This window comes from Microcaecilia unicolor, chromosome 3 (assembly GCF_901765095.1).
Source record: "Microcaecilia unicolor chromosome 3, aMicUni1.1, whole genome shotgun sequence".
NCBI classification, from domain to species: domain Eukaryota; kingdom Metazoa; phylum Chordata; class Amphibia; order Gymnophiona; family Siphonopidae; genus Microcaecilia; species Microcaecilia unicolor.
In genome coordinates, this window is record NC_044033.1 from 238,022,414 (window position 1) to 238,048,362 (window position 25,949).

At 44.5% G+C, this 25,949-nt stretch overlaps 1 protein-coding gene across 1 annotated transcript in view; it reads right to left on the reverse strand.

Annotated features, from left to right (window-relative positions):
* LOC115464470 (zinc finger protein 420-like) overlaps nucleotides 1-25,949 on the reverse strand; it is a 100,877-nt gene that overhangs the window by 66,687 nt on the left and 8,241 nt on the right. The window contains 1 exon segment of the mRNA XM_030194847.1: nucleotides 7,512-9,070. Coding sequence (XP_030050707.1) covers nucleotides 7,512-9,070 — 1,559 coding nt within the window.

Below are 25,949 nucleotides of genomic sequence, written 5' to 3' on the forward strand. Positions count from 1 at the left end.
TTCCTTAGAAGCATTCTGCAACTTTATCTAGCTCTGAACATGAGCTCAGAGCCTAATAAAAAGGAGGGCTTGTCACAGCAGAGTGGGAGCTCATCTGTGAGTAACGTACGTACTGAGCAGAGGATCTGTTCCTGGTCTAAAAAGCTCCTGGTATTTGCTGTAATGGGCCCCCCAGCTGCCCCAGCTGATGATAAGAGCCTGGATAATGTAAGGACCAGTGATGATTTTATGTATAGTGTATTATTGCTTCTTTTCCTGGTCCAAGAACTCTTGGCATTGCTTAGATGTAGAGACCAGTGATGTAATGATTGTTTAGTTAATCATCATGTGTATAGAGCCAATCATTGTATATGTGCTAACCATTGTATATATCTTAATCATTGTAGATTATAGCTCCTCTAATAAAGGTTTCATTTATCTAATACGAATCCAAAAGAATCCACAGTAATTACTGAGTAGTCTGTGTTAGTGAGACAGGCTGTAAATTCATAGCAGTTCAGTGAGGAATAGGAATACATACACATAAAACATAATGTAGTAAAATTCAATGCTTCGGTCTTCACCAAGGCAGATTTGGGAGAGATACTGGTGACAGAAATGGTATTCAAAGCTGACGAGTCAGAGAAACTGAATGAAATCTCTATAAACCTGAAGGATGTAATAGCGCAATTTGACAAATTAAAGAGTAGCAAATCTTCTGGACTGGATGGTGTTCATCCCCGAGTACTGATAGAATTGAAAAATGATCCCATGGTTAGGACATATTGAGGGGCATAATCGAACGCGAACACCTATTTCTTTTTTTTTTTTTTTTTTTTTTTTATTGAATTTACTTTATACAACTCAAAAGAGATAATGAAATACATATAGCAATTACAATTTCCTTTATACAGACTAATGCCTTAATAAAGTCATAATTAAAGAGAAAATTATATTATATTACTTCGACCATAAGAAATTATAGTAATAATAATAATATGATCCAAGAGAAAGAAAATTACATTTAACATTCAAAGAGGAAAAAAAATAAAAAGAAAAAATTAATACTGCTCCCCAGTGCTTCGTCTCAAGCCTATCTTATGCAGTATGCGTCTGTGATTCAACTATTACCACTACTTCCTCTCTATGTAATAGAAACTCCTCCAATTGTTTTGGCTCAAAAAATTGGAAATGATTAGATTGATATAATATACAACAAATACAGGGAAATTTCAAAACAAAATTAGCTCCAAGAGCCAGAGTCCTCGCCCGAAGGGCCAGGAATGCTCTACGCCTCTTCTGAGTTTCCTTGGAGAGATCAGGGTAAACTCTAATTTTAGAGCCAAAAAATAAGGAGTCCAAATGTCTAAAGGAAAGTTTCAACACTGCGTTCCTGTCCATTTCAAAGGCAAAGGTTACCACCACTGTAGTTTTTTGAGTAATTACTTCCAATGATGACTCTAGGAACTCTGTCAAGTTCATACCCTCTCCTGTTTGAGTAGGCATTTCTCTTTTTATTAAACTGCAAATATTGTGCTCGCACTATAGGAGGAAGAGATTCACTTGCCATTCCCAGTATTTCCACCAGATATTTCTTCACCATTTCAACAGAAGATATTAATGGGGAACGTGAAAAATTAGTTAACCTTAAGTTTAACTTTCTTACTTGATTTTCCAGGTATTCTAAACGACGGAACATATAGTTCCAATCCCTTATTGAAGTTTGACTTAAGGTTTCTAAAGTTTGTAACTTTGTGCCCATTTGATTTAATTGGGAAATTTGTTGAGTGGTAGTCTGAGACTGTGAAAGAACAGCTTCCGAAAGAACTTTTATTTCAAGAGCATTCTTTTCAATTATTGTTGATAGAGAGGAATGCAGAGAATAAGTCAAGTCCCAGAGTGATTCATTCGTCACCACTGCAGGTCTCTCCATAACACCCACAGAAAACACAGGGGGTGGGGCAGTCAGAATTTGGCTCAATGTACTTACAATTTGTGGTGGCAAAATTTGAGAAGGCAATTGTTCCGACATAGATACCGTTCTGAATGCTCCCTGTAGAGTGGACTGGTTCCCTCCCTGTGCTTCGGCAATGCCCTGTGGGCTCCGTGCTACTGGACCTCTCTCCATTCGACTTCCTCCTGGTTGCGGGGGGGCAGTGCGCTGCGCGGGGCTTAGAGAAACCCCGTTACTACTGCCGTCTAACGCTTCCGCGTTAGCTCCGATAGAAGGAGATGAAGTCTGCCTGGGGGTGGAGGTCAGCCCGAACTGTTCCAGCGTCGGCTGTCATGGAGGAATCGGCCCAGTGCTGGTTAAGGGAGTTTCCCGCACTTTACCTCTCCGCTTCCCCATTTTCGGAGGACCCACGGAGAACCTCACAGCCAAAGGTAAGGAAGAGTTCAAGGTGCGTCCGAAGCAGTATACAGCTACGCGGCCATCTTGGATCTGAACGAACGCCTATTTCCATGGGCGTCTATGTCCAAAAATGGGTTCGTGAAGAGGAGGGACAGACCGTATTTTCGAAAAAAAATGGACATCTTTTTTGTTTTTCGAAAATACGGTTTGTACGAACCAAATGCCATGGATTTGTTCGCTTCTGAGCTGGGCGTTTGTTTTTTTTAGCGATAATGGAAAATAAAAACGCCCAGCTCAAAAACGTCCTAATCTGAGCCATTCGGTCGTGGGAGTGGCCACGATTCGTAGTACACTGGCCTCCCCTTGACATGCTAGGACACCAACTGGTCACCCTAGAGGTCAGTGCAGTGGACTTCAGAAACAGTTCCCACATGCATAGCTCCCTTACCATGGGTGCCGAGCACCCAATCCCCCTCCCCCACTACCCACAAATGTACAACAGTAGCATAGCTGTTAGGGATGAAGGGGGCACCTACATGTGGGTACAGTGGGCTTTGGAGGCTTCCCATTTACCAGCACAAGTGTTACAGGTAGGGGGGGTGGGCTTGGGTCCGCCTGCCTGAAGTGCACTGCGGTACCCACTAAAAGTGCTCCAGGGACCGGCATACACGCAGGCCTCTAGGACTTGTTGCTGCTGTATACCCTTGGCACACCAGTTGACACCTGAAGACTAATCTCTCCGAAAACGTTGTGCCCCACTGGCAAAAAGTCTCCCTGGTACTGAGATTAGCAGTAGGTCAGAGCTGGCAGAATGCTGTACAATGCCCTCTTTCAGCAACATTCAAGGTAAGAACTAGGTTCTGTAACGTGGCTAACACATGAAAGGGATTTAAAACTGGCTTACAAAAATGGCCACTACTACCTCATGGACTACCGTAAACAAAACAGGGCACACTCTAACTCAGTAAGCAGGGGGGAAAGCACCATGGGAGTAGAGCCTACCAACTACCAACATCGTGAGCATTGAACACAAGCTAGTGGAATCACGGAGCCCAGTGGAGTACCAAGGGGGGGGCGGTGGGGGCGGTCCGCCCCGGGTGCCAGTGGGTGGGGGGTGCTCCGCTCCCGCTGCCTCCCGTGGCCGTTCCCGCTGCGCCGCACATTTAAAAAACCGGCGAAGCAGCGTCGCAGGCAGCGCCTCGTGCCCTGCTTGTAAAAAAAAAATCAAATCTCCTTCCCCTCCAATTTTGGAAGGCCCGAGTCGACACCAAGACGTCAAGACGAGGAGAAGGAAGGAGATTTGATTTTTTTTTACAAGCAGGGCACGAGGTGCTGCCTGCGACGCTGCTTCGCCGGTTTTAACGGGACTGAGGTGGGGAAGGAGAGGGGAGAAAGGGACTCGGGTGGGGCTGTTCAGAGGGGAGAAGGGAAGGGGAGGGGAGAAGGGGACTGGGGTGGGGGTGTTCAGAGGGGAGAAGGGGACTGGGGTGGGGGTCTCAGAGGGGAAAAGGGGAGGGGAGAAGGGGACTGGGGTGGGGATCTCAGACAGGGGAGGGGGAGGGGAGAAGGGGACTGGGGTGGGGATCTCAGAGGGGAGAAGGGAAGGGGAGGGGAGAAGGGGACTGGGGTGGGGGTGTTCAGAGGGGAGAAGGGGACTGGGGTGGGGGTCTCAGAGGGGAAAAGGGGAGGGGAGAAGGGGACTGGGGTGGGGATCTCAGACCGGGGAGGGGGAGGGGAGAAGGGGACTGGGGTGGGGATCTCAGAGGGGAGAAGGGGACTGGGGTGGGGATCTCAGAGGGGAGAAGGGAAGGGGAGGGGAGAAGGGGACTGGGATGGGGGTGTTCAGAGGAGAGAAGGGGACTGGGGTGGGGGTCTCAGACAGGGGAGGGGAGAAGGGGACTGTGGTGGGGGTCTCAGACAGGAGGGGAGGGGAGAAGGGGACTGGGGTGGGGGTGTTCAGAGGGGAGAAGGGGGCTGGAACTGGGGGCTGAAAAAAGGGGCAGAGAGAGGGGACAGATCCTAGATGGAAAGGGGAGCGAGAGGGAGGGCAGACCCTGGATGGATGGGAGATGGAGGGCAAATGGTGGATTGAAGGGGCAGAGAGAAAGGGCAGGCAGTGGATGGAAGGGACGGCAGAGAGGGCAGACACTGGATGGCAGAGAGAGAGAGAGTGAAGACAGATGCTGGATGGAAGGAAGACGGTGAAAAGAAGATGAGGAAAGCAGAAACCAGAGACAACAAACTGTAAATAAAATATATATTTTTTATTTTTTTTGCTTTAGGATAAAGTATTGTAGATGTGTTAAATGTTTATAATAGAACATGTAAATAAGGTAATCTTTTTATTGGACTAATTTTAATACATTTTGACTAACTTTCAGAGAACAAAACCCCCTTCCTCAGGTCAGGATAGGATACTGTAACAGCACTATACTGTACTGACCCGAGGACGGAGGTTTTGGCCTCTGAAAGCTAAATGTATTAGTCCAATAAAATGGTATTATTTTACTTTCTATATTTGTTTTATTTCTATTTGTTAATTTGTAAAGTGGTGATTGGTACTTGTTAGGTTTTTTTTTCAAATTTACATCTGCTGTCTTTATATTTTGCACAGTACTAGGGGACAGTTTCTGTTTCTGTGGTGTTGCATTGTATGCAGAGTCTGGCATTGGGGGTTCAGTTTAATTTTGTCTAAATAGAAAGTTTATGATTACTTATTCTATAGTGGATTAGGGTGTATCTGTGTTTGTGAAAAAGACATGGCTTTCAGTTGGCATTGACTGTGCAGGATCTACGATCTGTACTATTCTGTCTGGTTTCGTTTTACAATAGGTGAATTGATGTTCTAGTGCTCACTGTAGTGTTTAAGATGCTTTCCTTTTCCTTGTGTGACTCGTAGAAATGACTGCTTATGGTATGGTAGAATTGCTCTATAGGTCCTGAGTGTTTTGTATTCTCGGCATGCCTAGTACTGGATTTGGGGGGGGGGGGGGGGTTAAAAAATGACCGGCCCGGGTGTCAACTACCCTAGGTACGCCACTGGCGGAGCCCAATATCCTACACCCACCACAATGCATTGCTGATGTGAGTCTGCAGTGCCCTTAACAGAAAAGGTATCACACTCACCCGAGACCCACATCAGAACCAGGGAAAGGCTGTCAGAGGACAGAACACATTCTGCTGTCATTGAGGTGGGTATGGAATTTGAGGCTGGCATACAGGCTGGCAACAAAAGTTTGTAAAGTGGGTTTCCTTTGGTGGGAGGGGGTTAATGACCTCTGGGGGAGTCAGGGCAGGTGATCCCCGATTCCCTCCGGTGGTCATCTGGTCAGTTGGGGCACTTTTTTGGGACTTATTCATGAAAAAAAAGGGTCCAAAAAAAGTGACCCAAATTCGCGGTAAAAATGCCTGTTTTTTCCATTATCAGCTAAAGACGACCATCTCTGCTCGGCTGATAACCACGCCCCAGTCCCGCCTTCACCACGCCTCCGACACGCCCCCACCAACTTTATTCATTCCCGCGACGGAGTGCAGTTTAAGGCGCCCAAAATCGGCTTTCGATTATACCGATTTGGGCACCCGCGAGAGAAAGACGTCCATCTCCTGATTTAGGTCGGAATATAGGCGTTTTTCTCTTTCGATTATAAGATGGATTGTGTTTGTTTATCATACACAGTTATGTTTTATGTTAATGTACTCGGTTTTAAAAATATGATACTTTATATGTATAATTTCATCCCTTTACTTAGCAGTGTATTCTTACTACTGTATTTACCAATGCACATCCCAGGTGTTACATGACGCTTAACATTCTATCCCTTAATGTGAAGGGATTCAACAACCCAATTAAGTGTAAAAAAAATATAAACTCTTTAAATAGATATGCACCCAATATTATCTTTTTTTCAAGAAACACATTTATCTGAGCGTGAGTCACTTAAACTTAAAACCTCATGGTCTCTAACCCCTGTTTTCTCTGCTGCCGATGGAAAAAAATGATGTGGCCATACTCATAAGGAAAAAAGATAATATAAAATTAATATCCTCTGATAGTGATTCAGTTGGAAGATGGGTTAAGGTCCATCTAACAGTGAATGATGAACCCTTAATGTTATTGAATTTATATGCACCAAACACTGATTGCCCTGAATTCTTCCATACTATTGCTGATATCATTGCCACTGCAGGAGATAAATCTTACATAATAGGTGGTGATTTTAATCTCAAACTGAATCCTGATATGGACAGGAAATCTGTTTCCATACAAGAAAACCAAAGCTTGGTTCATTTTGATAGAAATGATGCAACAGCATGTGATGTTTGGCGCCTAGTGCATGAAAAAGATTGTGATTACACATTTTATTCTTCACCACATAATAGAAGAAATAGAGAGACGTTACTGAATATTTTCAATTTAACACTTTGGAAGATACTAGTTGGATAACTAGATGGGATGCATTCAAAGCTTATATATGGGGTTCAATCATATGTTATTCAGCCAAACAAAAAAAGAAATAATCACAAGAAATTAGTGATTTGGAAAAATCTATATCATGTTTAGAAAAAAAACATCAGTACACTCCTTCTAATCTAGATACGTTGGAAAAATTACGAATGGCAAGATATAAATATAACTTAATTCTAGCTGCTAAGGCTAATAATGAGATATTCATGAAATCAGCCCAATATTATGCCAATAATAATAAAGCTGGCCATTTGTTAGCTAGTTATCTAAAATCAAGAACTGAAAAGAATGATATTTCTGCTATTAAAGATGATAATAATACTCTAATCACAGATCAACAAAACATATTAAAGACTTTTCAACACTTTTATGCCTTGTTATATAAGTCAGAATCTAATCTAGATGATAATGATCTGACATTTTTACAGGACTTGGATCACAATACTCTTGATGATAATGATAATTCAGATCTGATGGCTCCCATAACTGAACAAGATGTAGTTACGGCCATTATGACAAAAAAAAAGGCCCCAGGACCAGATGGCCCAACACTGGAATTTTACTTAGCTTTTCAAGACACAATTATCCCTATTATAAGTTCATTCTATAATCACTTAATCATGTCTGGTGAAGTTAATGGGAGCTTTACGGAGGCCACCATCATAGTTCTTCCGAAACCAGGCAAAGATCCTAAATACGAACAGAATTATCGACCTTTGTACATTTAAATGGTTTCTCTCCTGTATGGGTCAAGTTGTGACGTTTTACAAGTGATTTCCTTTTGAAACATTTATCACATTCAGAACATTTAAATGGTTTCTCTCCTGTATGAATTCTTTTGTGGACTTTCAGGTGGGCCTTGCATCTGAAATATTTAACACATTCTGAACACTTAAATGGTTTCTCTCCTCTATGAATTGTTTCATGCAGTTTGACCTCAGACATCCTTTTAAAACATTTATCACATTCTGTACATTTAAATGGTTTCATTCCTGTATGAACCCTTTCATGCCGTTTGAGATCAGACATACTTATGAAACATTTGTCACATTCTGAACATTTAAAAGGTTTCTCTCCTGTATGAATTCTTTTGTGGACTTTCAGGTAGGCATTGCTTGTGAAACATTTATCACATTCTGAACACTTAAATGGTTTCTCTCCTCTATGAATTGTTTCATGCAGTTTGACATCAGACAGCCTTTTAAAACATTTATCACATTCTGTACATTTAAATGGTTTCATTTCTGTATGAACCCTTTCATGCTGTTTGAGCTCAGACATACTTATGAAACATTTGTCACATTCTGAACACTTAAAAGGTTTCTCTCCTGTATGAATTCTTTTGTGGACTTTCAGGTAGGCATTGCTTGTGAAACATTTATCACATTCTGAACACTTAAATTGTTTCGCTGGTTTCTCTCCTGTATGAAGCCTTTCGTGGACTTTCAGATAGGCCTTGATTCTGAACCATTCATCACATTCTGTACATTTAAATGGTTTCTCTCCTGTATGAATGCTTTCATGCCGTTTGAGCTCATACATGCCTTTGAAACATTTATCACATTCTGTACATTTAAATGGTTTCTCTCCTGAATGAATCCTTTTATGAACTGCCAGCTCAGATTTCCATCTAAAATATTTATCACATTCTGAACATTTAAATAGTTTCTCTCCTGTATGAATCCTTTCATGCTCTTTCAGCTTCCAAATTCTTGAAAATTTTTTATCACATTCTGAACATTTAAATGGTGTCTCTCCTGTATGAATCCTTTCATGCTCTTTCAGTGTCCACATTTTTGAGAAATTTTTATCACATTCTGAACATTTAAATGGTTTCAATCCTGTATGAGTCATTTCATGAACTGTCATCTGAGATTTCCATCTAAAACATTTATCACATTCAGAACAGTTAAATAGTTTCTTTCCTGTGTGAGTCCATTGATGCACTTTCAGTGCGGTTTTCGTTCCTAGATATTGATCACATTTGGAACACTTAAATTGTTTGTGTAAATCATATCCAGATAGTTTAGTTTTGTTAGTTCCTTCACAGTCATTAATTTCAGTCCTAACCCTGCTTATGTGGCTTCTCTTTTCTCTGTCTAGTTTTTCTCCTGTCTGGGCTTCTGCTTTCATACTGCTCGGTATTATACTACTGATGATACCTCCCTGACAGTCAGCTGAAGGGTCTCTGGAGGGGTCTCGGTGTTTCCATTCCTTTTTCTGCTGTTTATTGCACTTTCTCATTCTTTCACTAATATTCCTAAATCCATCATCTGTTGAATAAAAAAAAAAAATAAGAGTATGATCCTTAATTTTACAGCTATAGAAAACAACATACTTAAACAAAGGCAGCTGCGAGGGGCAGGAGCAAGGAGGCTGCGTTCCTACTCTGGGATAGATGTAGACCCGGGGAAAGGGAAGGAAAGAAGGGAGCTTTGTCAGGAGGGTTGGAGGGGGCTCAAAAAATAATTCTTTTTAAAGCGATGTGGGTGCCAGCACAATACTCGGTAGCTCATATCATGTGAGAGCCAATTGGTAAATGCAAAACCATGGGCTCCTCCGAAATGCCACCCCTGTACTGCCCCTGACCTGCCCACTTTTTTTGTGAGCAGTCAGAGCCAATATTCAGTGGTACTGCCTGCTTTAGTGCCAATTAATTTGGGGGGTCAGGCAGTCCCAGGGGATTTAAATGGACAGGAGCCCCTGCTGCCCATTTCAATTGCTTTCAAGATTGGATGTTCACAATTACAAACTCACTGCAAACATAAATGTCTTGAATGACATATCCCCCCAATATATGTGTAAATGCCAATATTCTGAAAATATCCGCTTAACTTTCACAGGGAGACATTTGGTCTTCCCTGATCATTTTTTTCCATTAGTTCCTCCAGAACAGTTCAGATGAGGGGGTTTTGCACTCCTACCAGCAGCTGAAGAGCATTTTCTGTAATCAAAACACTGGGTTAATTCTGAACTGCTCTGAAGGAACTAAAGAAAAGAAAATAAACCTAAGATCACATGTCTCCTTCCTTAATGTTCCTCCAGAGCAGTTCAGATGAGTGGCAAATACCATAACAGTGACCTTCACAAGGGTGGGACAGTAAAATCCATGGACTACACTCTCTATCCAAAGACTGCATCCTGTCTTGCCTGCAAATCCAAACTATAATGCCTTAAAAATACAAAAGAATGCCCAGAATTCTGCAGCTCGACTTATTTTCCACCAGAATCGTTATGCCCACACTACCCCACTTCTCAAGTCACTTCATTGACTCCCTGTCCGCTTCTGTATACAGTTCAAACTTCTCTTACTGACCTTTAAATGCATCCACTCTATGACCCCCTCACTACCTCTCCTCTCTCATTTCTCCCTACATTCCTCCCCGTGAACTCTGCTCTCTGAGCAAGTCTCTCTTGTTGTCCCCCTTCTCCTCCATCGCTAACTCTAGACTTCCTTTTATCTTGCTGCACCTTATGCCTGGAACCGCCTTCCTGAGCCCATACGTCTAGCTCCATCTCTACCTGTTTTTAAATCTATGCTGAAGGCAAACTTTTTCACTGCTGCCTTTGGCTCCTAGCCACTACCCATTTGTCCTCCTCCCTGTTCCTCTTTACCCTGTAATTCCCTTGTCCGTAATGTCTTGTCTGTCTGTTTTACCTAGATTGTAAGCTCTATGTCGGGTGTTCAGCGCTGCGTGTGTCTGGTGGCGCTATATAAATGCTAATAGTTGTAGTAGTAGTAGGACGCCTTACAAATTTCTAGATGTGCCACCAGACCACTCCCTGCTCAGGAAGGAGCTTGTCCCCTCGTATCATGCACGTTTAGCACTTCTGCCACCAGGCAACCTCTAAGGCAGCTGTTCCCAAACTGTGGGTCATTTGCAAAATCCTCATTTGGGTTAAGAAGCAGCACAGCATTGGCATTCTCCTCTTTCCCGCTACCACCACTGCCGGGCGGCTGCCTCTCAGGGTTGACAGCAGCAGTGGTGAAAATAGCAGCAACCCACAGGGGTCTCTCTCCCTGCACTCAAGGCTGATAGTTCTGCTGGTCCTTCTTATAACTATCAACTTCACATGTAAGATGAGAGACCCACGTAGCTTGGTGATATGTTACGCTGCACTTGCCGACTACAGAGGAAAACAGGTTGAGTGTTGAGGGGGATTGAAAGAAAAAGGCATTAGTGAGAAGCAGATACAAAGAGGAAGGGCTGCAGAACAGGGGGACAGAGAAAGAGAGCAAGAAGAGGCTAGATAGCAAAGGAGACAGAGAGAGAGTGAGAGATAGACACAGAGAGAGAGAGGGTGAAGAGCTTTTACTGCAGCGAACCTAGAGAGAGATAAAGGCAGAGAGAGCGAGAAAGAGAGTGAAGAGGATCCATGGCAGTGGGGGAGGAGGAAGGGGAAATCCCGGTAGGGCAGTCTACAAATCTACATTTGCCTAGGGCCCGATATAGTGTTAATCCGGCACTGGTGGAATACCCAGGAGAGCAAACGATTGAAGGGTGGGAGATTGTAGGTTGTGGCTTGGAATGGGATGTCCCATAAGAGGCCTGACTACTGCTTATCCAAAATTTCTGAGTGTTATTATCTTGTCAGATTCAATTGCTCTTCCTTTGTCTGGGGTTCGGTATCCTAATAACTTCAGGATTACTTAATAGTGTGTATTATCTTTAGATCACTCCCTTGACAGGTACTTTGGGTATTTTACCATAATTCTGGATGTTTTGCATAATACATCGTCTCTGAATTCATTTTTCATTGCTGCCAATTAGAGAATGACACAGGGAAAAATTTGTCCCTGTCCCCATGGGTTCTGTCTCCTTCACCACAGGCCCCATCTCCATTCCTGTCCCTGCAGGCCCTTTCCCCATCCCGTGGGCTCTGTTCTCATCTGGAAAAGCCTCGAACACTTATGATTTTATATTTAAATGTTTTCATTAAAGTATAAAAAGGAACAATATCCTGTGCAACTGTGGTTTATAAATCACAAATAGAAAACAATAATAACAACGAGCAACTATAATAACCCCACCACCACCACCTGCTACACCAAGGAATCCTAATTCACCCTGTTAAAATGTTCAGGGGTACAAAATACAACCCATTCTGTGTGCCCTAGAGGGGAGAAATCTGCCCTATGAAGCACTGTTAAGATTTTTTAATCTGTGGATGAATAAGAAGTCATCAACAATTTCAAGTTCTCCTGTCTTCCACAGTCCTTCCTGCAATAGAAGATGTCTTAGAAGATGTGCTGGTAGCAGGATTTACAGGATCCCACATGCAAATTTTGCTAGCTCTGGCCAGCATGTTTGCTTGTTTTTCCAAAAAATAAAAATATTTTTGTCTGCATCAATCAGGGAACAAAGTACAAACAGAAATCCAAAAAACAAAAGAAAAAGTACCAGGAGCCTTCAAAAAAAGTGGGACATAAAAACTTTAATCATATGCAGGACACAAATCACACCTTTGAATCATTGTGGGTTGAAATTCCATGTATAAAAGGGAAAAGGACGGTGAAAGGAGTGTACTATCGTCCGCCTCGCCATGATGAGCAGGTAGATGCAGAAATGATAAAAGAAATCAGAGACGCAAACAAAATGGGCAATGTGATAATAATGGGTGACTTCAATTATCCAAATTTAGACTGGGTAAATGTAGCATCAGGACATGCTAGAGAGGTACAATTCCTTGATGAAATCAAGGACAGCTTTATGGAGCAGCTGGTGCAGGAGCCGATGAGAGAAGGAAAAATTCTAGACTTGGTCCTTAGTGGAACACATGATCTGGTGAGGGACGTTATGGTACTGGGGCCGCTTGATAACAGTGATCATAATATGATCAGTTTTGATATCAACCTTGAAGTAACTATACACAGGAAGTCAAATACGTTAGCGTTTAACTTTAAAAAAGGAGACTATGATAAAATAAGAACGGTTAAAAAAAAAAAACTTAGGGGGGCAACTGAGAGGGTAAAAACTGTACAAGAGGCATGGACGCTGTTCAAAAATACCATCCTGGAGGTCCAGGCCAAACATATTGGCCCTTGGCCTGGATTGGTCGCTGCCGTGGACAGGATGCTGGGCTCGATGGACCCTTGGTCTTTTCCCAGTGTGGCATTACTTATGTACTTGTATTCCGCAAATTAGAAAAGAAAGAAGGAAGTCCAAAAGACAGCCGGCGTGGTTGAAAAGTGAGGTTAAGGAAGCTATTAGGGCTAAAAGAAACGCCTTCTGAAAATGGAAGAAGGAACCGTCTGAAAATAACAAGAAGCAGCATAAGGAGTGTCAAAGCAAATGCAAGGCGCAGATAAAGAAGGCCAAGAGGGATTATGAAAAAAAGATAGCATTAGAGGCAAAAAAACATAGTAAAAAAATTTTTCGGTTTATTAAAAGGAAGCCGGCAAAAGAAGCGGTTGTGCCGCTGGATGACCGAGGGGTAAAAGGAGCAATCAAGGAAGATAAAGACGAAGCGGAGAGATTGAATGAATTCTTTGCTTCGGTCTTCACCAAGGAAGATTTGGGTGGGATACCGGTGTCGGAACTGGTACTTCAAGAGGACGAGTCGGAGAAACTTACTGACTTCACGGTAAACCTGGAGGACGTAATGGGGCAGTTCAGCAAACTGAAGAGTAGAAAAAAATCCTGGACCGTATGGTATTCATCCTAGAGTACTGATAGAACTGAAAAATGAGCTTTGCGGAGCTACTGTTAGAGATATGCAATTTATCCTTAAAATCGAGCGTGGTACCGGAAGATTGGAGGGTGGCCAATGTAACGTCGATTTTTAAAAAAGGTTCCAGGGGAGATCCGGGAAATTACAGACCAGTGAGTCTGATGTCGGTGCTGGGGAAAATGGTAGAGGCTATTATTAAAAACAAAATTACAGAGCACATCCGAGAACATGGATTACTGAGACCGAGTCAGCACGGCTTTTGTGTGGGGAAATCTTTGAAGGAGTAAACAAACATATGGACAAAGGGGAGCTGTTTGATATTGTGTATCTGGATTTTCAAAAGGCGTTTGACAAGGTACCTCATGAAAGGCTACAGAGGAAATTGGAGGGACATGGGATAGGAGGAAATGTCTTATTGTGGATTAAAAACTGGTTGAAGGATAGGAAACAGAGTGGGGTTAAATGGGCAGTAATCACAATGGAGAAGGGTAGTTAGTGGGGTTCCTCAGGGGTCTGTGCTAGGACCGCTGCTTTTTAAACATATTTATAAATGATTTAGAGATGGGAGTAACTAGCAAGGTAATTAAATTTGCTGATGACACAAAGTTAATCAAAGTTAATCAAAGCCGTTAACTTGCAAAAGGATTCTGAAAAATTACAGAAGGACCTTACGAGACTGGGAGGTTGGGCGGCTAAATAGCAGGTGACGTTTAATGTGATGCATGTGGGAAAAAAGAACCCGAATTATAGCTACATCATGCAAGGTTCCATGTTAGGAGTTATGGATCAAGAAAGGGATCTGGGTGTCGTCGTCGTCGATAATACACTGAAACCTTCTGCTCAGTGTGCTGCTGCGGCTAGGAAAGCGAATAGAATATTGGGTATTATTAGGAAAGGTATGGAAAACAGGTGTGAGGATGTTATAATGCTGTTGTATCGCTCCATTGTGCGACCACACCTTGAGAATTGTGTTCAATTCTGGTCGCTGCATCTCAAGAAAGATATAGTAGAATTGGAAAAGGTGCAGCGAAGGGTGACTAAAATGATAGCGGGAATGGAACAACTTCCCTATGAAGAAAGACTAAGGAGGCTAGGGCTTTTCAGCTTGGAGAAGAGACGGCTGAGGGAGAGACATGATAGAGGTATATAAAATAATGAGTGGAGTGGAACAGGTGGATGTGAAACGTCTGTTCACGCTTTCCAAAAATACTAGGACTAGGGGGCATGCGATGAAACTACAGTGTAGCAAATTTAAAACAAATTGGAGAAATGTTTTCTTCACCCAAAGCGTAATTAAAATCTGGAATTTGTTTCCGGAGAATGTGGTGAAGGCAGTTAGCTTGGCAGAGTTTAAAAAGGGGTTAGACGGTTTCCTAAAGGACAAGTCCATAAACCACTACTAAAGGGGGTGGTGTTGGACTACTTCTCTCTCCCTCCTCCAGATTTCAACCCCTTCTTCCACCTGAATCTCACTGTTTTTCCTCCTTTGAAGTACACTCTATCCGCCCTTTTCTCTCCTCTGCCTCTTTGAATAGCGGTCACTTATCGTCCCCCTGATAAGTCCCTTTCATCCTTTCTCAATGGCTTTGATGCCTGGCTTGCCTTCTTCCATTATCCTTCCTCCCCCTCTCTCATCCTTGGTGACTTTAATATTCCTGCTAATGATCCTTCTAACTCTTATATTTCCAAGTTACTCGCTTTAACATCCTCCTTTAATCTCCAACTATGCTCCACCTCCCTCACTCATCAAAATGGTCACTGTCTTGATCTCATCTTCTCCTCCAACTGTTCACCCTCTAGTTTCCTTGCCTTTGATCTTCCTCTCTCTGATCACCATCTTATAACTTTCACACTTAAATCTCCTCCCTCCCAGTCCCGTCCTATCTTATCTAATTTATCTAGGAATCTTCATGATATTGACCCTTCATCTCTAGCCTCCCATGTTTCAAACCTCCTCTCTACTGTGGCACCATCCACGTCTGTCCAACGAGGCTGTTTCTTCTTACAACAATACTCTATCCTCTGTCTTAGACACTCTTGCACCATTGATGATCCGCCCTACAAGGCGTACAAAACCCCAACCTTGGCTGACTTCTAATATCCGCTACCTACGTTCCTGTACCCGCTCCGCCGAACGCCTCTGGCGGAAATCTCGGGCCCTTGCTGATTTCTTACACTTTAAGTTCATGCTGACTTCCTTCCAATCTGCTCTTTTAAGCGCCAAACAGGATTATTATATCCAATTGACCAACTCTCTTGGCTCTACCCCTCGACTTCTCTTCACCAAATTGAACTCTCTCCTCAAGGTGCCCCCTCCCCCAACTCCCCCTTCATTATCTCCTCAGACCCTTGCTGAATTCTTTCACGACAAGGTTCAAAAGATAAACCTTGAATTCTCTATCTTGCCACCTCTCCCTCCACTAGTCCGTTCCCGTCTCTCTCCTTCCCCTCATTCCTTTTCCTCCTTTCCTGAAGTTACTATAGAAGAAACTACACTTCTCCTTTCTTCCTCAAAATGTACCACCTGTTCCTCTGATCCCATTCCCACCCACCTTCTTAATGCCATCTCACCTGCTCTTATTCCTTTTATCTGTCACATTCTCAACCTCTCACATTCCACTGCAACTGTCCCTACTGCCTTTAAACATGCTGTGGTCACACCTCTCCTTAAGAAGCCTTCACTCGACCCTACTTATCCCTCTAATTACCGACCCATCTCCCTCCTCCCTTTTCTCTCCAAATTACTTGAGCGTGCTGTTCATCACCGCTGCCTTGATTTTCTCTCCTCACATGCTATTCTTGACCCACTACAATCTGGTTTTCACCCTCTCCACTCAACCGAAACTGCGTTTACTAAAGTCTCCAATGACCTATTACTGGCTAAATCCAGAGGTCAATATTCCATCCTCATTGTTCTTGATCTTTACGCCGCTTTTGACACTGTCGATCACAGCATACTCCTCGATACCCTGTCCACACTTGGATTCCTGGGCTCTGTCCTTTCCTGGTTCTCTTCCTACCTCTCTCTCCGCACCTTCAGAATTCACTCTGGTGGATCCTCTTCTACTTCTATCCCTCTGCCTGTCGGCGTACCTCAGGGTTCTGTTCTTGGTCCCCTTCTCTTTTCTATCTACACTTCTTCCCTTGGCTCATTAATCTCATCCCATGGCTTTTTCTACCATGGGATGAGATTAATGCTGATGACTCCCAAATCTACCTTTCTACCCCGATATCTCACCTTGCATCCAAACCAAAGTTTCAGCGTGCTTGTCTGACATTGCTGTCTGGATGTCTCAATGCCACCTGAAATTAAACATGACCAAAACCGAGCTTCTCATTTTCCCCCCCCCAACCCACCTCCCTACTCCCCCTGTTTTCTATTTCTGTTGATGGCTCTCTCATTCTCCCTGTCTCCTCAGCTCGAAACCTTGGGGTCATCTTTGACTCTTCTCTCTCTCCTTCTCTGCTCATATCCAGCAGATCGCCAAGATCTGTCGTTTCTTTCTTTACAACATCCGTAAAATCCGCCCCTTTCTTTCCGAGCACTCTACCAAAACCCTCATCCACACCCTTGTCACTTCTCGTTTAGACTACTGCAATCTGCTTCTTGCTGGCCTCCCACTTAGTCACCTCTCCCCTCTCCAATCGGTTCAAAACTCTGCTGCCCGTCTCATCTTCCGCCAGGGTCACTTTACTCATACTACCCCTCTCCTCAAGTCGCTTCACTGGCTCCCTATCCGTTTTCGCATCCTGTTCAAACTTCTTCTACTAACCTATAAATGTACTCACTCTGCTGCTCCCCAGTATCTCTCCACACTCGTCCTTCTCGTGCACTCCGCTCCATGGATAAATCCTTCTTATCTGTTCCCTTCTCCACTACTGCCAACTCCAGACTTCACGCCTTCTGTCTCGCTGCACCCTACACCTGGAATAAACTTCCTGAGCTCCTAGGTCTTGCCCCATCCTTGGCCACCTTTAAAACTACACTGAAAGCCCACCTCTTTAACATTGCTTTTGACTCGTAACCACTTGTAACCACTCGCCTCCACCTACTGTCGTGGACAGGATGCTGGGCTCGATGGACCTTGGGTCTTTTCCCAGTGTGGCATTACTTATGTACTTATGTAGGAAAACAGTCTTTTGTGTGGACCCGACACGGTCCATGTTTTGGCACGCAGTGCCTGCGTCAGGAGTCACGAATAGTAGCAGGAAAAAATACGGCAGTATTGTGAAACACAGTGCGGTTGTTAAGAGCAATATACTGCAATGTCGTGTTGTCCCTTTGCTAAAAGAAACTGATAGTGAGATTCTCTACTGAAACAAATGTACTACCTCTGGATTGCAAGTCCAGTACTCTAACCACTAGGCCATTCTACCACTCCACTCGCATGAAATTTGGCCATCCCTGTGTGTGTGGGGGGGGGGGGGGCAGTTGAGGACGTCCAAAATGTTTGAAAGAAGGACGCCCACGCCTTCGTTATGCTTCCGCTGACACACACATACCTCCCCCCCCCCCAAAGAGATGGTGAAGAAATATAGTAGCCCTTGCTCTCAGTAAAATACAGGCCAATGACTCAGGCTAACAGCTAGGCCTTTTTAAAAAAATCAGAGATCACCTTTGACACAGTTACATTTCACTGTAGCAAGTGCTGGAATGAGGTAATTAGGAGCAGATAGAGAGGGAGGGGGCATTTGCTCTTGTCTACAGTCCTAAGACTGGCACCTGCAAGAAGTCATGAGCAAAGATATAGAGATAGTACTGGGTCAGCTGCACCCCGGGTGAGATCCAAAGTGGGGGGGGGGGGGGGGGGCTAGAGGAAGGTTTGAGAACATGTGAAGTCATTCTGATCAACTGATAAGGGCCAAGAGTTCCAATGAAAAAGCCAGGGTCCATTAGAATCAATAGGGCCAAAATTGTATATAAGCAGCAGTCTGAGAGGTATTAAATCAGAAGGGAGAAGGAAAGCTACAAGAGAAGACTCCAGAAGGCTAGAGAGACGTGCTGTGAACTGCTGTACCATCATATGAATACCTACTTGCCTGTACCATCATTGGGTGAGATGATAATGCTAATAAACTATCTTACTATATCTTCTGCATACTGGGTTCCTTTCTAATTGGGGAGGTTACCAATGCCTAGACGGTGTAAGCCTGTCATAGTAATATACATAGTAACATAGTAGATGATGGCAGAAAAAGACCTGCATGGTCCATCCAGTCTGCCCAAGATAAATTCATGTGTATACCTTACCTTGATTTGTACCTGTCTTTCTCAGGGCACAGACCGTATAAGTCTGCCCAGCAGTTTTTCCCGCCTCCCAACCACCTGTCCCGCCTCCCATCACCGGCTCTGGCACAGACCATATAAGTCTGCCCTCCCCTATTTTCGCCTCCGAACCACCAACCCCTCTTCCCCCCACCTGCTCCGCCACCCAATTTTAGCTAAGCTTCTGACATGAGCAGATACAAGGTTGGGGTGATTAAGTATCTAGAGGGGATTTGCAATTCTGTCCAGGATAGCAAAAAGCCCCTGGCTTCCGCTGCTCAAACGGGTGAGGCAGAGCTAATTAATTACAATGGCCAAATTTCAAGGGAGTGGAGTGGTGGAGTGGCCTAGTGGTTAGAGCACTGGTCTTGCAATCCAGAGGTGGCCAGTTCAAATCCCACTGCTGTTACTTGTGATCCAAAATCCAAATAAAAGGGGTGTCAGAGGCATAGCAAAGGCGTGGACATCCTTCTCACAGAAACATTCACATTTTAGACGTCCTCAACTGCCGTCGCAGGGACAGAGGCATAGCGAAGGACATGACGTTGTTTTTTTCGGGGTGGGAGGTGGTTAGTGACCACTGAGAGTCAGGGAAGGACATCCCCGATTCCCTCCGGTGGTCATCTGGTCAGTTCGGGCACCTTTTTGATGCTTGGTCGTGAAATAAAAATGGACCAAGTCACCCAAGTGTTCATCAGGGACGCCCTTCTTTTTTCCATTATCAGCTGAGCATGCCCATCTGCTAAGCACGTCCCAGTCCCGCCTTCGCTACACTGCCAACACGCCCCCATGAACTTTAGTCATCCCCGCGATGGAAAGCAGTTGAGGGCGCCCAAAATCAGCTTTCCATTATGCCGATTTGGGCGACCTTGCGAGAAGGAAGCCCATCTCCCGATTTGTGTCGGAAGATGGGCGCCCTTCTCTTTCGAAAATAAGCAGGATAGTAACATAGTAAATGACGGCAAATAAAGACCTGTACGGTTCATCCAGTCTGCCCAACAAGATACTTTATATGTATACCAGAGTTTGATTTGTTCTTGCCTTTCTCAGGGCACAAACCGTAGAAGTCTGCCCAGTACTGTTCTTGTACTAAGTTCAGAAGCTAATGTCGAAGCCCCCTAAAATTTACACTCCAGCTCATCCCTATTTAGTCACAATCAGGGCATAGACTGTAGAAGTCTGCCCAGCTCCCGGTTTGTTTCCCAATTACCGGCATCGCCACCCAATCTCCGCTGAGATTCTGCAGAACCATTTCTTCTAAACATGATTCCTTTGTGTTTATCCCACGTTTGAATTCCATTATCGTTTTCATCTCCACCACCTCCCGCAGGAGGGCATTCCACATATCTATCACCCTCTCCGTGAATAAATACTTCCTGACATTAGTCCTGAGTCTGCCCCCCTTCAAACTCAATTCATGTCCTCTAGTTCTACCACCTTCCCATCTCCGAAAAAGGTTCATTTGCAGATTAATACATTTCAAACATTTCAATGTCTGTATCATGTCACCCCGTTTCTCCTTTCCTCCAAGGTATACATGTTAAGGTCGGCAAGTCTCTCCTCGTAAGGTTTGCAACGCAAATCCCGTACCATTTTTGTAGCTTTTCTTTGCACTGCTTCCAGTCTTTTTACATCTTTAGCAAGATACGGCCTCCAAAACTGAACACAATACTCCAAGTGGGGTCTCACCAATGACTTGTAGAGGGGCATCAACACCTCCTTTCTTCTGCTGGTTATGCCCCTCTCTATGCAGCCTAACATCCTTCTGGCCACAGCCGTCGCCTTGTCGCATTGTTTCTTCACCTTTAGATCCTCAGACACCAACACCCCCAGGTCTCTCTCCTGAGTCAAGCTTACTAATCTCTCCCCTCTATTTGGTATCTCTATTTTGGGTTTCTGCACCCCAAGTGCATCACTCTACACTTCTTGGCATTAAATTTTAACTGTATACAATTTACCACAAAGTACTCCAATTATTAAACATTAACATTTTAATAATTAACAATATCTGTACATATATTGTCAACAATTACACTCAGTTATCATGGAACTCACTTCCACACGTCTTTCACAGTGTCATCCACAGGGTCAACCCAAACTCATACATTCCAACCACATTTGAAAAACAGCTAAGTGAACACAACTTAAAAATAGAACAATATCGTACTGAACAAAGGGCATTAAAAGTAGAAGAAATAGAAGAGATGAGTACAATTATATGAAGGGCTACGTCTACAGCTGGATGGGCAAACGCAATCGGGGTAGGAAGGGGCGTCCTGGGGGGAGGACAGAGAAGTTTAAATTGTCGTCCAGGGGGGAGTCACGTGATGCTGTAGAGAGTGTGAGAAATGTTCTCCTGCTCTCTGGGGCCCTGAAGCCTTATATTTCTATAAAAAACCCGAATAGAGCTGGAAACTTTCAAGAATTACTTCCCCTCTGGTTTGCCTGTTTAATGGATAAATTCTTAGAGACTCCTGCGAGAAATATGGCTAGCAGGGGAACAAAAAAGGAGAAAGACAAACCCCGGATGGCGGACGGCAACACTGAGCCTAAACAAGTGGCAGAGGGGCCGACTTTCTCGGTGGATCAGTTGTCCCAGCTAACTGCAGCAGTGGAGAAAGCGATGGAGGTGAAATGGGAGAGACTATCCTGCCAAATTACTAACATAGAAACATTGTTGGCTGAGAGCACACAGCGAACTGGTGAGCTTGAAAGACGGGTGTCAGAAATAGAGGATGAAATCACCCTGGTTGCGCAGCACATGAAACTGGTGGCCGCTACGATAGAAGCGATGTCAGCGAAGACTGACGATCTGGAGAACAGATCACAGAGGGCTAACCTGAGAATCGTAGGACTGCTGGAATCGTTGGGAGACAGAGTATTGGGGACTGTGCTGGAAAAGTGGCTTATATCTGAATTCGCACTGTCAGACCACGCGAGGCCTTTATGCCTTGAACGGGCACACCGCGTGGGAAGGAGATAAGATGGCCGACAGATGCCCAGAACATAATTATAGTCATAAAATGGAAATTCTATGAGGATATAGAATGAAGAGGGAGAATACTAACCAGCTTATTTTCGAAAGTGAAAGACGCCCATCTTTCAACCCAAATCGGGAGATGGGCGTCTTTCTCGCATGGGTACCCAAATCGGTATAATCGAAAGCCGATTTTGGGCGTCTTCAACTGCACTCCGTCGTGGGAACGAATAAAATTGTTGGGGGCGTGTCGGAGGCGTGGTGAAGGCGGACTGGGGCATGATTATCGGCCGAACAGTGATGGGCGCGCTCGGCCGATAATGGAAAAAAGAAAGGCGTTTTTAGCGAGAATTTAGGTCACTTTTTTTGACCCTTTTTTATCACGAACAGGTCCCAAAAAAGTGCCCTAAATGACCAGATGACCACCGGAGGGAATCGGGGATGATCTCCCCTGACTCCCCCAGTGGTCACTAACCCCCTCCCACAAAAAAAAAAAAAAACTTCAAAAACTTTTTCCAGCCTGTATGCCAGCCTCAAATGTCATCCCCAGCTCCCTGACAGCAGTATGCAGGTCCCTGGAGCAGTTTTTAGTGGGTGCAGTGCACTTCAGGCAGGTGGACCCAGGCCCATCACCCCCCTACCTGTTACACTTGTGGTGGTAAAGGGGAGCCTTCTAAACCCCCCCCCCCAAAATAAAAAAACCACTGTACCCACATGTAGGTGCCCCCCTTCACCATTAAGTGCTATGGTAATGGTGTTGAGTTGTGGGGAGTGGGTTTTGGGGGGGGATTTGGGGGGCTCAGCACCCAAGGGAAGGGAGCTATGCACCTGGGAGGTAATTTAATGTTTTTTTCTATTTTTTTAAAAGTGCCCCCTAGGGTGCCCGGTTGGTGTCCTGGTATATGAGGGAGACCAGTGCACTACGAATCCTGGCCCCTCCCACGACACAAAGCCTTGGATCTGGTCGTTTTTGAGCTGGGCCGCTTCGGTTTCGATTATCGCTGAAAAACGAAAATGCCCAGCTCAAAAAACGCCCACATCCAATATATTTGCCTGGCACAAACCGTATTTTCCAAACTAAAGATAGACGTCCATCTTTTTAGAAAATACAGTTCGGCCCGCCCCTTCACGGACCCGTTCTCGGAGATGGTCGTCCTTACACATGGGCGTTTGCGTTCGATTATGCCCCTCCACCTATGATGGACACATGATACGAATTTATCGGGACTACTCGGCGCAACTACAGGATAGAAGGAAGCAGTTTACCCCGGTATGCCAGCGATTGCATGTTGATTTACCCAGCGGTTTTAAAGATCAAGCATGAGGGCGGTTGGAAGTCCTATGACAAAGTGGCGGAGGCAACTGGTTTTCTGAAAGCACTTGAGAACAACCGAGGAGCCAGCAGCTCTGATAGCCCTAAAAGCTGAGAAATGACACAGAGAGAAACAGAGCAGATTGCATCTGAATAAGATTGTAAGCTGAATAAGATTGTAAGCTCTTTGAGCAGGGACTGTCTCTATGTGTCTCATGTTCAGCGCTGCGTGCGCCTGGTAGCGCTATACAAATGTTATTAGTAGTATTAGTAGTAATAAAGGGAGGTGACTTTATTATTATGTTATGTTTAAGATTACTATGGGGTTCTGGTGGGACTAGCAGCTTTAGGGGCGGGGGGGGGGGGGGGTCCCAAGTATGGAGGTGACTCTAAACCTACTACAGAATGGGTTGGTGGCATAGGGAAAAGGGGGTGGGGCAGAAAGGGAAGTGGGAGGGGGGAAGGGAGGCGGTTTTCGGGAAAGAGGGGGTCACTTGAAGGGAAAGTAATTCATGAGGAAGGTAGGAACTTACTAGGACATGTACATATTTGGTGCAGGAAGAGCGATTACAAATGCTGTGCTGTGAGAGAAAGTTACCCCGGGGAGAGGCTGGGCGTCCCGGGGGAGTTTATGAATAGGATGTTGCAGAGATAGCATTCCTGGGACCCTAGCTAGGTCGTTAAGGCGAGAAGTGCGCCTGGTCTCATGGAATGTTTGTGGAATCACTTCTCCAATAAAATGCACAAAAATTTTGGCGGCTTTAAAACATCATGGGGCTCGCATAGCTTGTCTCCAAGAGATGAGACTCTCGATAGAGGAACACGAAAAGCTAAAGAGACAATGGGTGGGAGAGATGTATTGTTCACCAGCGACAGGAAGAAGAGGGGGTGGGGGGTGGCAATCTTGCTCCACAAGAGTTTGACTTGTCATGCCAAGCTCCGTTTTAAAGATGGGGAGGGGAGATACGTGTTAGTTCAAATTAATCTTCAAGGGAAAGAGATGATACTAGTGGCGGTTTATGCACCATTAATGAAGAGCAAGAGCTTCTACTCACATTTATTAGCTAGGTGCCAGCAATATGAAAACCTGCTGCTGGTGATAGCGGGGGATATGAACCAGGTTTATGATTTGGAAATAAATAGGTCAGGGGTCCAGAGAACACCAAAAGGGGCCTAGCCAGGTGAGACGATATTGGAATCGTTTTGCAAGTTAGCAGGCCTGGTGGACCCATGGAGGCTGTTGCACCCATAGGAAAGAGATTACACCCATACATCTAGAGCGCACCGCACACAGTCACGATTAGATTATATTTTAACATCCCAGAAGGTGTTCCCCCAGGTATTAGATGCGCACATAGGCCCGGAAGAGATTTCGGTCCATGCGTTGGTCTGGATAGATCTAAAGGTGCAATCTTATTTTAAGCAACCCTCGGGCTGGCGTTTCCTAGCGTATCTTTTCTCCTCTCCAGAATTTATCAAATATCTCCACATCAAATGGGGGGAATATCTTACATTTAATGGGCAACATTTAGAAGACCCTAGTCTCTTCTGGTCTGCTGCTAAGGCAGTGTTGAGGGGAGACTTAATTGCATATGTGAGTAAACATAATCGATGTATCGCACAGGGGGTCATAGCCTTGGAATGACAGCTTAGGGAGGCAAAGAAGAAATATACTAGGACACCTACACCAGCCTTGTTTGACTCCCTCACGACGGTCAGAGCTGCGCTGAATAGCCTCTTGCACGAGCGAATGGCCTGCGCCCTTATTTATAGAAAATATGGTTTTTACAAATATGGGGATAAATCAGGAGGGTACTTAGCGAGGTTAGTGAAAAGAGCGCACAGATTGCATTTCATTTCAGTTTTTAAAACACGGGAAGGAGAGACTACCAGCAAACTGGAGGAGGTTGCAGAGATTCTGAAGGAACATTTTGAGGCATTATACACGGGGAGAGGGGAAGACGGAGAAGATGGGGCCTCCCTGCGAGAATACCTGACCAAATCAGGTATGCCAAAACAAACAGAGGGAGTGGTAGAATCTCTTAACATGCCATTAACGCCAAAAGAAATCCAGCGTGCTATTAAAGCGCAGTGGTTACATTCGGCACCGGGTACTCTGGGGAGTTTTATAAACTACTTAAAGATCAACTGGTAGGCCCACTGTTGGATTTGTACAACGAGGTTGTAGAAAATGGGGTATTTCCCCAGTATGCGAACACAGCTCTGATTAGCTTAGTACCCAAGCAGGGGCATGACCCATTACAACTCGGCCGATATTATTGATAAATGTAGATATTAAAATATTGTCCCGGGTTTTGGCAGACAGGCTAGCCCCAGCTATGCCCCAAGTTATACAAGAAGATCAAGTAGGGTTCGTAAGAGGGAGACAGTCAGTGCTTAATGTAAGAAAACTAATAGTGGCCATGATGCAGCCATCAGAAGAAGGGGCCAAAAGAATGATAATTAGCTTAGACGCGGAGAGAGCTTTTGAAATAATGCTATGGCCATTCATGCTTGAAACTTTGCGCTGGATAGGAGTGCAAGGCTGGTATCTACAGGCAATTAAAGCATTATACACACTGCCAAGGGCTAAACTACTAGTTAATGGTGTTAGAACAGGGGAGTTCAAGGTAGAGCGGGGGACTCGCCAGGGTTGCCCTTTGTCACCACTAATGTTTCTGATCTCCTTGGAACCTCTATTATGTGAGGTGCGGGCAAATGAGAACATCCGTGGGGGGGGGGGTGGGGGTGCAGATACGGGAACATATGTTAAAAATACTGGCATACGCAGATGATTTAGTGCTTACGCTGGACACACCTCAGCAGTCATTAGAGTGTCTGCTTCAAGTGATCGCTAAATATGGAGAGCATTCGGGTTTCAAATTGAATCTTACAAAATCTTTGGCACTGCCGCTGAGTGCTGAT